We start from the raw sequence: 13374 nt of genomic DNA on the forward strand, positions 1-13374 counted from the left end.
TGCTTCTTGAGGACATGAATGCCTTTTCTGGCTGTCTCCACTCTTCCATCTTAATCTTTGATGCTAAGGACATTTGAGAAGTACAGGTCATGTTGCACTGGAGCACAGGATGTAGGAAGCTTACTGCATAAATCACAGACGTTCTGTTCTATTTATAAAAAAGAAATAATTAGGGATTTTGTTTTCTCTTAAACAAATATTTTGAGTAACAGGCTAACACTGGGCATTTTTTTAAAAAAAGAGGTGGTTTGGGGTTTTTGTTTGTTCGTGGTTTGTTGGGTTTTTTTTTTTGAGACAGCAGTAATAATAATAATAATAATAATACTGTCTGCTTTTTGTTTCATATTATACAAAGATTAGCCTGAAAAAGATATCAATTATATTTGTATAAGAACATTTTTCCTCACTGGTTTTAGTCCTGTGCGTTGCACTGATTAAGGAGAATTGATCTTTGTTGCTATACGAAAATGGGAACATAAACATGAGCTCCGTGATTGCATAAGATGTGCTCAAGGGCCATAACTTCAGCCTAGAGGAACACTTTGTGCCTTAGTCAGACCATGCAGGCAAGTCTATCAAATGTACAGTGTGTCATATACAGATTTCTGTTTAGTGGACCTTTCTGTTCCAGACTCCACATTTATCATTGTCTCCCTGACAGGAGCTCTGCCCTGTTATCCTGACTTGTATGTCATTTATCAGTGTTAAGTACAACAAAAGAATATCTCTTTAAACCCCCTTTACCCTTTCACATGCTTCTACCCTTGAATAATGATATCTGTCTCTGCAGCCACAAATATTCCATTTCATCCTTTCCTTTGTATTATGTTAGATGCTCAATAAGTGATTAAAATGGCATTTGTGCACTTTAAAATGAAAATTATTATGTTATTGTTGCAGTTATGTGTAAGAGAAAAGATAAAAGCATTTGGGTGCTTTTGCCCCCTTTTTAGGCATGTCAAGTCAAAAGAATTTTGTAATAAAGAAGAATAATCCACAAAGTCAAAACATGGCAATGACAACTCAGCCCAATCACTGTCCCAAGCTCAAATCTGAATTTTCAGCCGTGGGTATAAACCACTGTCTCCAAAATTCTGACATAAACACAGGAAGTAAAATACCATTAATGGTCTCTGAACATACTTTCACATATGACTACTGCATTTATTTTACTCAAGAACAAACAGGAAGGTGGGGGAAATGGGCCACAGGAACTTAAAAAGGTTACACAAAAAGTGAAAACAGTTGCTGGAAAAGATGTTTCCAAGCAGCATTTCAGAAAGCACTTGCTGATGACACTGGCAGGGGAGCAGGGCATCATCCCTTTAACGTTCAAGAATATCATCTTGTACAATTACAACATTCCTTTGAAACCTGGACATGCAGCTGCATTTTCAGATGATTGTGACTCAATCACCAATAAAGTTGCTGTCCATGGGGCAGTCAATCAGTATAATTACACTGGGTTTCTAGATTACAAAAAAGAAACCATCCGAAAGCTTGCCATGAAAGCCAACACCTGCTCTTTCAATCCAGGAGTTATTGTTGCCAATTTGACAGAATGCAAATTGCAGAACATCACGAAGCAATTGGAGAAGTGGATAGCACTGAATATAGTAAAGCAACTTTACAGTAGGACTCTGGCTGGCAGCATTACAACACCTCCATTGCTAATTGTACTTTACACGCAACATTCCTGTATTGTCCCCATGTGGAATGTCCAGCATCTCGGTTCTACTGCTGGAAAAAGGTACACTCCTCAGTTTGTGAAAACTGCCAAGTTGCTCCACTGGAACGGACATTTCAAGCCATGGGGAAGAACAGCTTCATATGCTGAAGTCTGGGAGAAGTGGTATGTCCCTGACCCTACAGGCAAGTTCGACCTAATTCGCACACATTCAGAAGCCTGTGAAGCAAAGTAGAGTTCATTTTAATAACTGATGGCATTTTCTCAGGAAACTCTTGTAGAGTTCCATAGTGGTCCTGACATGCAAATCGGTCGTCTGACCCGGGTCTAGGGGCGAAAGACTAATTGAGCCATCTAGTAGCTGGTTCCCTCCGAAGTTTCCCTCAGGATAGCTGGCACTTGGCCGTGGGGCAGTTTTACCCAGTAAAGTGAATGATTAGAGGTCTTGGGGCAGTTTTTCCACAGCTGAAATGATGGAAGGGGTGAGATTGTCTTAGAACTCTCGGAGTTTATGAATCATTTCATCTACTGTTAGTGGTACTATGTCATTTCACGTTACTGTTGACAATGAATGGGCATATGATGACAGTGCATTCCATGTAGATTTCTGCCACATGTACATCTTGGTCATGTACATTCAACTTCATCTGGATCTATGGGTAGATCCCCATTATTTGGCTTGATGTGGTAGTCTCTACAATGGCTGATTCTCTCAGAGACTGGATGTCTTTCTCTAAAGTAGTCCACTTGGCCGAACAACTCATAACATCCTCCTTGTATGGAAACCTTTCTTAAACAGTGTCCAAGAGCCGCCTCCGCCTCCAAAGGCTGAGGGACTGTTTCTGTCTTGCAATTGCTTTCCCTAGCAAGTGATCCCAGCTGCTTGGATTCTGTACCTTCTAGCTCGTGACCATCAGCCCCATTGTCCCAACATCAGAACAATCAGGTGATGATGTGCTCCCCTGGTTGGCTGGTAAAATTTCTTCACATTTTCTGTAACTTGGTTGAGGTCTAAGGTCGACCTTCTTCGTCTTGTGATGATCAGATGCTGTCCTGGGTAGAAAGCGTATTGCCATTGCTCCTTTATCTTGTTCCTTCATCTTTCTTGTCTTTTTTTTTTTTTTTGCTTTTCCCCTTGCGTACAGGAGCAACCAATATTGGTATGAATTGGTCCTCTGGTTTAGCTGCAGTATCCATTGTCGGGGTTTGGGTAGCTGCTGTACTTGTCACTGGGGTTTGAGTAGCTGCTGTACTTGTTGCTGGGGCTGGTGTAGCTGCTGTGCTTGGACCTGGGGTAGATGTGCTGCCATCAGATCCAGGGACATTTTTTTCCTTTTGAAGGTGCTGGATAGTGTTGAACATGGCCCTGTAAGCATAGGCCAAGCCCCAGCACCTTGCCATGATTTGTCCCTCTCTGGTATGACCAGAATGACAACACACCTCATTTAAGTGTTTGACTAATTTTTCTGGATTTTGCACTTGTTCAGTGGTGAGATTCCAAAGCACTGGAGGGATCCGCTGGCCTAGACATTTGCCCATACTATCCCATACACCCTGCCACTCATGACTGTCCAGCCTCGGGGAAAATCTCTTGGTCCTCCTATATCGTTGTCTAACCCTAGACAAGGCCCAAACCTGACTCTGGTCAGCTCTTGATATTAGACTAAATGGTCGTGTGTAAAACATGCTCTATATGCGTGCCAACATGGTGATCCCCATCACAATCAGCAGGCAGGTCTCAAGGGTACCTAAAGGCCATTCAAAACCTTCTGAACTCTCAAATGATGCTGTAAATGATGTGGTGGTGGGGCTGGGAATGTAAGGGAACGTCTCCTTCATGGGTTGACCACCTGAGGAAGAGAAAAAAGATGTGTAATTGTTAAACACTTCTATTATATACCTCCCAAAGTATAGAGGTGGTGACCACACTGGGAACATAAGCCAGATCAGTTTCATGATCCATGATCCTATTGTATTACAAGTAATTATCATAAAGTACAATGAAACAAGAATCTTAGCCCAAGGCCCTCAGCCAGTAAACACTAACACAGCAAATACTGGCTGTAAGTAAGGTACAACGTGCTGAAACTGTGAGATCAAGAGCAACAACTTCGAGAGCCAATAAATAAGCATTGTGACGAGTGACTATTAATTCGAAACAATGAATGCATATCATAAATATTATTAGACACACTCTGGTCAGATCTGTCGTTATCTCAACCCTTTGTGCCCCACGTTGGGCACCAAAAAGAACTATTGAGGTTTAAGCCCAGTGGTAAATCAGACCATGCAGTCTCTGTCTCACTCCCCCCTTCCCACCCCAGCTCCTGGAGGGATGGGGAGGATAACTGAAAGAATGTAACTTCCATGGGTTGAGATAAGAACAGCCCAGTAACTAAGGTATAACACAAACCACTGCTGCTACCACCAATAATAATAATGATGAAGGAAATAACAAGGGAAGAGAATATAACTGCTCACCACCCGCCGATCGATACCCAGCCCAACTGAGCAGTGATCTAGCCCTTCCAGGTAACTGCCCGCAGTTCTACATCCTGGGCATGATGTGCTGTGGTATGGAATACCTCTTTGGTCAGTTTGGGTCAGGTGTCCTGTCTCTGCTTCCTCCTGGCTTCCCCTCCTCCCTGGCAGAGCATGAGGCTCACAAAGTCCTTGGTCAGAGTAAACATGACTTAGCAACAACTAAAAACATCGGTGTTATCAGCGTTGTTCCCAGGCTGAAAGTCAAAACCGCAGCGCTGCACCAGCTACTAAGAAGGAGAAAAACGTCTGCTACTGCTGAACCCAGGACACCATGTTTGCTGCCATGCTTTATAACAGCAGACCATCTTTATATAAAGTTGGTAACATGCTGGAAATCATAAGCTTCACAGAATTTATGTCTAGCTATTTCCTTGCAAGACATTTTATAGGGATGTGTTAGCAACTCCCTATAGCAGGTAAGGTCCAGGCTCAGGTTATTAATTACAGCTTGGAGTTTCAACCTATATTCAGTAAAAACCCCAAACCAATTGCCAGTTTGAAACTTTGCCTCTTATTCTCTCATGTATACATACACACATGTCATCAGTTCTCACATCTCTCCTTTTATACCTTCTACTCTGTTTTCTAGACCTATTTCCCCATTCTCTTTCTGAAAGACAAAAAGCACCTTGTCCTTCATGTTTTGCTCAGACTCCTCATGCTCCTGCACTCCTGAGCACTGCACTGGTCCCTGGCACTCCTCACCACTGTGCTGTATCCTTTCAAGCATCACTTAGAGGATGTTGAGACCTGCAGATGTGGGCACAGCAGTCAAGGAGTATCTGCAGGGGGAGAAAGTGCTGCATGGCATAGCTACTGCAAAAGGATTGCATGTGAAAGGATGAAAGGATCCCTCTTGCTACTCCAGATCTGAGTCCTGAGAAAACCATCAGGACTGTTTATCTTTGTGTAATATCTGCAAAGCCTCTCTGACAAAGACTTGTAAGTGTCTGTACCACTTCATGCTGAAGGGATCCTCCAGACAGGATTATTTGATGAAAACCAGGTCACCAGCTACTGAACTTGGTACAGCAGGAATACAAGTAGAAATGAAACAGGTCATTTTGGAAAGCAGGGTGTCTCCAGAACTTGATTTCCAGTTCTGGCATGTGAGAAGTTTTTGGGGAGTCTAGGTGCTGGAAGCTGGTTGCCATCCCTCAGTAAATTTGCCTTTTGTATTTGTTTCCTTGTGACCATCTGCTTTCAATGTGGTAATTGACAGCGTGGCTATATATCTTGTTAACTGCCTCCTTTCTTGTTTTGCAATTGAGTTTACTTGATCCCATGTGTACACTGGTCTTAAATACACTTAGCTGAAAATTGGTAGATTTTTACTGAGTAGACGAATAAGGTTCTGGACCAGGTTTTTGGTAGAGGGAACAAAACCCCTGTAAGGTTTACAGAAAGGTCCATATAATGGTATTTGCAGCACTTGTATGCTGGCATGCCAGAGTCTGGGGAGTTTGAGACTTCCCTGAAGGGAGGACACTGTCTGCTTCTTGTTTATGAGTTGCTATCACAAAGTAGAGATCTAGGAATAAGTCTCTCACAGAGGCTGCCAACTGGCAGAATCCATTTTTCAACTGGCAAGCATGTCCCAACTTCTGACTTCTCCAGGAGCATCTCTGGAGGGCAGCTAGGCAGTCTCAACACCCTTTCTCTGGCTGCTCTGCAAAACTGCCACCAAAAGATCCATTCCTGTGTGAGCAACAAAGGGTACACAATGCTTCAGATGAACTTCTACTCTAACAAAGCCTTATTCAAAGACACTATGGCAGCAGTTTTCCCACACTGGCTTACACTGACCTAACAGCCACTTCCCAGTAGACGAAGGACCTACTCCTTTCTTTTTGGCTTATCTTTGCTCCCTGCTACACTTCTGTCATTTACCACTTGGCAGGTCTGGATCTCTCTGGATCCCTCTGCAAATGGATGCAGCTCATTAAAGAGAAAACCCAACTTTTCTTTTTTTCCCCTTGGTTAGCAAACATTACAGGAGACTGGACTGACAGGCAGCAGAAGACCATGAGAAGGGTCTGAGGAAACTAGAGATGGTGCACAGGAAACAGTGGGAGTGTGTGGCTGAGTGTAAGGGAGGGGCACAAGAATCATGTCTTCATTTTGAAGGCAGTACTGCACCATTAGATCAGCCCCAGATGACAACACTTAGGTTGATACATCCTTGGTTCTCCCAGAAATATTACTCCTGGTATAGCTGAAGACAGCCTTCTTCCAAGTGCTCCAGGCTGGTGGCTCACAGCTGCCTTACAATCAACTCATGACCTTTCAGTCATTTGCCAAAGATGAGCTCCCATATTACAGGAGGTGTTTCAGGTTTTAGTTGCAGATGTATTAGTGAGTATTTTGCACCTTGAATGAATTTCACCCCATTTCTGTTATTTCAGCCCGAAGTGCCTTCAATTCCTTTTGTATAACATACCAGTTCTTTTCTGCTTGGGAAAACCTCCCAGCTTTGTGCCATCAACACACTTCATCAACATGCTCCTGACATTTGTGCCGATTTAGCGTTTGTATTTAGGCTACATTTTCAACAAACCACATGCTACTTCATATACCCTGACAGAGGATGACTTAACCCCACATCATCACTTAGTACAGTAAGTACAGCATTTGATGCTAAACACCCTCCTGGCAAGATTGTTATAACTCCCACGGAAATCAAAAGGGGTCTTTGCACTGATGTTAGTGAGCCAGGTCACCATGCTGAACAGTTGAAGTTTAAGATCAGTAAGAGTAAGTTGTGAAGAAAATGGTTTGAATATGCCAGTGGGTTTTTAGGTTAAATTTTGTAGCTTTCTATTGATCATTACAATGGGAAAAAACCACCCTGTGTTTAAACAAAATTACAGTGAATTGCTCAAAGGCAAAACAAAATTCTCTGCTCAGCTGTTTGGCTCACATTCATCTCCCTTTACTCCTATAGAAGTGACATTTTAATTAACTGTGTCAGGTGGATGTGTAATGTCTCTGCTGAAAAGCCTGTATCTGCTCAGCTGTGTGTCATAGTTTCTATACCACTAACATCTACAAGAGGTCACGCCTTCATGGCAGGAAGATCTAAATTCTGAATAAATACTTTGTAATACATAATCTGGCTAAGCTTTTCTCCTCCTGGCACAAATGTATGAAAAGTAGTGATTTCCTTGGATTATTTAAATATACATTTTTTTTCTATGAGCAAGCTAAAAATTTCTATAGTAGGATCAAAAATCAGTTGGTAATAAACAGTTTTGCATGGGACTGGCTGGCTAAATGTTAGTGATTTTGTTCCTCAAGTGGGTGCTTTTAGCTATGAATACCTAAGTGTGCAAATGTAAACTGCTGCTTTTGCAAATATATGTGCAGCTCTGAGGTTCACTTTCTGTGAATGTTAATGGACACAGAATTCAATCACATGAATATTCAAAGGCAGTGAACACAAAAGCAGCACAAGTGTGGTTGAAGCAAAAATGTAATCCTGAATCACGGCTTCTCCCTACCCCACAAGTGTGAGCATCTTAAACTTTGAGAGCTTTACAGTATTGATCTGACTCTGCATTTTTCAGATAAATATAATGCAATACAAGCCATGAGACTCCACAGAGTCCTACGAGGAATGTGTTGATTGTGTCACAAAGTCTGATTTGGATCTGAAGTTTTCCTAGTCATCTGTCAGCTTAGGCCTAGATAGGATTGCTGTAGTGTGGGAAATACTTCTGCTGGCATGACAGGAGATGGTCAAAGAAGAGGATCACTAGCTTTCTGAGACTCCCTTGTCAACCCAGGAATGAGGGTGAGCAAGGAGAGATATAATGTGCGAAATTCTCTGGAAGGTGAGGGATGAAGGTGAGCAATATTTTTTTTTTTTTTTTCTTAAATAACAGTATTGGGGTTTAAATTAGAAGTGTGTGATTTTAACATCAGTGAGCGGGAGGGAGAAACAAAGGAGGAATGGAAATCTATGTATACACTTATATATGTACTTGAACATATATTCTTAATCTGACACCTTAAGATGTACCCACTTAGCTGCAGCTGTGAGTGGGAACCTCTGAAAGAGTCACAGAAGCAGGAGTGGGCATACAAATATAATTAAACTCCAGGAGGCTGAAGTGCTACATTTGTTATTCAGGAACTTTCCTGATGCATTTTGATTTTACCAATAAAGAAATCACACACCGATGCAACCTACAGGGAGAAAACATTGGAGGTTATGAGTGAAACCAGTTAAAACTAAAAAGAGACAATCCAGACCTTTGGAAAAGCTGATACCATTTTCCCAAGTGCATCATGAGCATATGATCAGTGGGAGCATACCACACAACAGTACATGAGTAAGTGGCATCTTCCCCAGAGATAATGGGAAACTGAGGCACACACATGGCTGGGGCTCTGATTCTGCAGAGCACTTAAATAAATGCTTCAGCACAGCCCATTCTCAATGACGGCAAACATTGCTTTCCTAAACTTAGGGAACCCTATTTATCTCAAATCCTTCCTCCTTAAAACAGGGATAATGTAATGACTACACCTAACAGTTATTCTGTGGCTAGAAATATGCACAGGTTTACTTTGCTAAGACAAAAGCTACGCACGTGGAGACGAGAAGAAGAGATGGTCAGAGACTGGCTTGGTATAGGAGTACTGCTGAGAATATCAGGCACAACTATCATTGGTGTGATGGCAGTAGGAAGTGAAGAGGAGCAAGGACTGAGGCTGGTAGGTGATGGACAAGATAGATAGATAGACAAGTAGGAAGCCTCAGAGGAATGTACTATTGAATTTGTATTGCTATTTCAATGGAAACTAAATGTAGCACACTTACCACGCAGAAAACACAGTAACAAGCTCGGGCTTCCTAGATACCCTTGTACTACACCAGTGTGAGACATACTGGGGAAAGGCTTGTTTTTAATCCTCATTCACCCTGCAAGATGGGCAAGACATGAAGGGGCAGAAATCAGCCCATTTTTCTTCAGTATATTCCTTTCTAGTCTTCTTCTCAAAAACTAAGGCAAAGCTGCAGTGATTAGTGCAGGCTCTATGGTCAGAATCTTGATTCCTTCATGACACCTTAATTTCTACCACCAGCAACTTGCTTCAGGAGCTCAATGGAATATGGATTATATTTATTTATTTAGCTAGTAGGAAGGGTTTAGGTAATGTAGACAATATATTAAGTCTTGATGCCTGTTCCAGCAGCTTAACAGCTGACGACAGACCCTCAAATAATCAACTCTAAATGCATTTTCAAGTAAATTAAATACTTCCTTTTATTATACTGTCTTACTGGCACTATGTCAACTGCCATTTTACAGATAATGCTCCAGAAAAGATCTGATGAAAAAAATTGTGTTTCAGTTTACTTCGTTTACCAGAATTCTAATTTTAGTATTCTGTGGCTGACTTCATAAATGTCTCATTACAATAATAACTGCAACTCTATGCACAGTTGCATCAAGACCTTCCAAAACTCTACTATACAAGGTCACTTGCTGTCTGTGTGGTTCCAATAGAGAATAACTCTCCATTCCACTCAGTGTCAGAACCTCCTGCCTCTTCTGGAAATGCCACCAAATGACTTGGAGGTGATATAAACACATAATTGAAATCAATTTACTTAAAAGGATTGTGAACCTTGATATATGGGGAGATCTGCTTTGACAATTCATGGAAAATTGCTGGAGAGGCCAATACTGCATGGCTGCTTTTCCTTTTTAATTCCATGAGAGGATCTGGTAAAAAAATCAGAATTTGAGTACATTCTATCTCCCCTAACTTGTGTCATATAGGAAGCAGGCACATAGTTTACTCCAGCCACGTGGGGTCCCTCTGCATTCAGTGGAAAGACACCTTCATCCTTCTTACTGTGGTTTCTCAGACTTTATGCTGAGGGGCCACTGTGATTTTGGGTAGTCCCTCCTCAGGAAGACTTACTTTTCCTTGGCTGTAGTTTGCCAAAAATGTTGCCTTAAACAATCAAACAAACAAACAAACCAACCTGTCAAAAAGATTCTCTTGTGCCTCTTTCACAGGAAAACTGTTCTTTGAAATGTCTCTGAACCTTCACTTTGAACAGTATCCGAACGCTGAACTAAAACCTAACATCTTGTTATTATTTTTCCTTCTCCATATTCCTGCTTTTTCTCCCATTTTTCTCTTTGTTTTCCAAAAGAGGGAAAACAGAACAGAAAATACAGAGAGAGAGGAAGATTAAGTGTATTAACTACACTGTTAAAGGCTCTCTGAATACACAGCCAGGGACACACTCAGGATTCTCAGGGCAAGTACAGCTTCATCATAGGATATTCTCCACAGAGTTGTACTGTATTAGGTGATCAGGGTTACCTCTTCACTTGCTCCTCAGTCATTAACCCCCAGCAATCTGCTCTTCGTACTCCTGGGCTTCTCTGAGTTGTAGGGATAAAAGAGAATTTACGGTACTGGCTCATTTCTGCCATATCTGGGCCCTGGTAGCAGAGAGTCTGCTCCTTTTATCAACCTGGTGACTCAAAGCAGGCAGGATGCTGCAAGTCAGGCAGAGAAGCCTGGCTGATTATTCTGCAAATGTTTTTCTTTTCAAATTTGCTTACATATCAAAACATGAGTTTAGCTGATAAAAGCCAATGCTCCATCAGAGTCCATTACAATCTATCAGACAAATACTCAGTAATTTCCAAATTAGTTCATGGACTACAACACATTCAAGTGATCTTTATAATCTCTCTTGTGAAAAAAAATCCACCATTATAAGAATTACTTAAACATGGATTTACCAGGCAGATAGCTTGCAATGTAAATGACTTGTGTTTGGATAGGTAGAATGCATACCAGAATGCATGCTCAAATGAGAGACCATATTGACTCTTCCCAAGCTGTTATGGTCTATTAGATAAATATTATCTTGGTTCAGGATTGTGGTAGTTTTCTATATGCACAGTTTCCTGATAAGCCATATGGACTCTCAGATAAAATTGTGTCTTCAGATTTAGAAAGTGATATGGCTGAATAGCTGTAATGAGTATAAGGAAGCTCCTGTTAACAAATTAATCAGAATGTGTCACTGAATGCCCCCTCCCCTTTCTCTGTTAGTATGTGCTATAATACATACCCGGCAAACAGCCATTGCTCTGTGGTATTTTGACAAAAAACACATGCCAAGGGCATGGCAACCAATCCCTGCACAACAGTTGTGGTTGTATTTGTGTCCCAGTGCTACCGTGATTTTTCTTATTATTTTCCATCTTGTTCACATAAATGCACATACCCACACAACCACAGCTCACTGAAGTTAACAGAAAGAACTTCACGGATTTCAAAGGCATGGATTTCTATCACACATTGCCTTTTCTCACTTAATATTAATCTACTAAACACATTTTTCAGTCATCAAGGTAAAAAACTAAGTGGCTTTACATTTCATCTGCATGGACTGTGAACTCCAGAGATTCTTGTACAATTTGTAAAGAATACACAAAAACTGACCAAGGCTGGGACACAAACCACCAGCTGGAGCCAGGTCCCAGCTCTGCAGGTTACACACCAAGCAGCTTCACCACCCTTAACAAGCATGAGGATTTGTCCAGTGCATTTGTGCATTTTTCACTATGTTGGTGTGAGAAACTGGGAGGTGAATTCCAGTTTGTTTAAAGCGACTTTAGACCTTAGAGTGGACTATTTTCTCCTTTGTACACCTTGCAAAAGAGGTCTTTTGCTACTACCTAAACAACTGCTACTTGAAGAGGACAAAAAAAGGACATTATTTCTGGATAAACAATTTTTTTTTCCCCCCAGCTTCTTCTCATGGTTAAAGGAGCTGATTTTGTTCTGAAGAGCAACACAAAGGTGTACCTACACGGCACAGTTCAGCATTATGAAGAGATAACCAAGGTACCTGAGGGTACCACAGGGCTTATGACCCCTGGGTGCTTTCCTGTAACTGTGACTCAGAATGGACATTTTACCAAAACACAAGTATCTTGCAAGAAGTTTTTTGGAAGAATCTAATTTTTTCTCACAGCAGAAGTGTCACATGGCTGCTGGATAGGATGCTCCCAGGGAGCTGGGGAGGGTGAGTCTCACTTTGGGAAAAGGATGGTCCATCCTTTGGATGGATAAAGGCAAGGCCACAAGTGCTATTGCATTATTTTTCACAAATGGGTTAAGCAATTTTATTTTAGACTATTGTGTATTTTACCTCCAGACCTTAGAATATGAGGCAACAGACAGCATGTTGAGCAAGCAACGTTAGCAGGTGAGGAATTTAACTTCAATTGGTCCTGTATTCCATGACTTTCTTATTTTCTTAATGCTATTTAAAAGTAGCTCTGCTGTGAATGGCTAAATTTGTTCTCTGAAGCATGCTGCTGAAATGTAAACATCATACAACTTTGATTTCCTATGAATAGAGAACACATGCTGTTACTGAAAAGAACATACAAGGTTGCCAAGCGTTTAGAAACCAAATGTTAATTATGAGTCAGAATGGGAGGACACAATGAGCTTTTGCCCATTCATTGTGGCAAAGAGATAATTTCTAAACCTTTACAAAAACTGTACTTTGCAGGTCTGTTTGCATTCCTGTATTTTGTCAGGAGAGTGGCATTTCCACTCCTTGCAGACGATCAGTGTCTGCAGGCACTGTCTAATGCTGTTGTCTACCTTTACGAGGAGGTCATCAGCATCTTGCCTGTGCTCATGTTCACAACCATCCTCATGAATCAGGGTTAAGACGTTCAACTTTAAACAGCCCGACTGTGTTGCAGATGTGCTGTCAATGCTTTTATAGGTCAAATTACACAATGGTGTTTTTACTTTTTCATGGAAACGTACCTCTTTCTGTGTGTATTAGTCTCTATGTCAAGTTTGGAATGTGATAATAACATAGTCATGAACCTGAAGCATCAAGAGGCGTCAAAATAAAACCAACTACAAGCAACTGGTTCATCCTCCCCAAAATTTCACCAGCAGCAAGTGAAGATGAGGCCTATTTTTATCAGTGGCTGAATGACTGGATCCTGACACATGCAACTTACCAAACCAAAGCTGTGCACTTAGTAGAAATTTTGGCTTCCTTTTGCTTTTCCAGGTGCTAATATCTTAAGCAGCTTATTCAAAAATAAGGTAAGGGCACAGCCTCCCCC

The 13374-nt window shown here is 41.4% G+C and overlaps 1 protein-coding gene across 1 annotated transcript; it reads left to right on the top strand.

Annotated features, from left to right (window-relative positions):
* The first annotated feature begins 1151 nt into the window (after nucleotides 1–1151).
* LOC133209553 (glycosyltransferase 8 domain-containing protein 1-like) lies at nucleotides 1152–1962 on the top strand. The gene has a single exon (XM_061348244.1). The coding sequence runs from the start codon at nucleotides 1152–1154 to the stop codon at nucleotides 1920–1922; it is 771 nt and encodes a 256-aa protein (XP_061204228.1). The 3' UTR covers nucleotides 1923–1962.
* The last annotated feature ends 11412 nt before the right edge of the window (nucleotides 1963–13374 follow it).

The sequence above is a fragment of the Neopsephotus bourkii genome, unplaced genomic scaffold (assembly GCF_033783945.1).
Source record: "Neopsephotus bourkii isolate Nb327-2 ecotype Australia unplaced genomic scaffold, CSIRO-AGI_Nbou_v1 NB_53, whole genome shotgun sequence".
NCBI lineage: Eukaryota > Metazoa > Chordata > Aves > Psittaciformes > Psittacidae > Neopsephotus > Neopsephotus bourkii.

Bases quoted from the DNA above. Each gene is read 5' to 3' on its own strand.
- LOC133209553 (XM_061348244.1), top strand. From the start codon at position 1,152: ATGACTACTGCATTTATTTTACTCAAGAACAAACAGGAAGGTGGGGGA.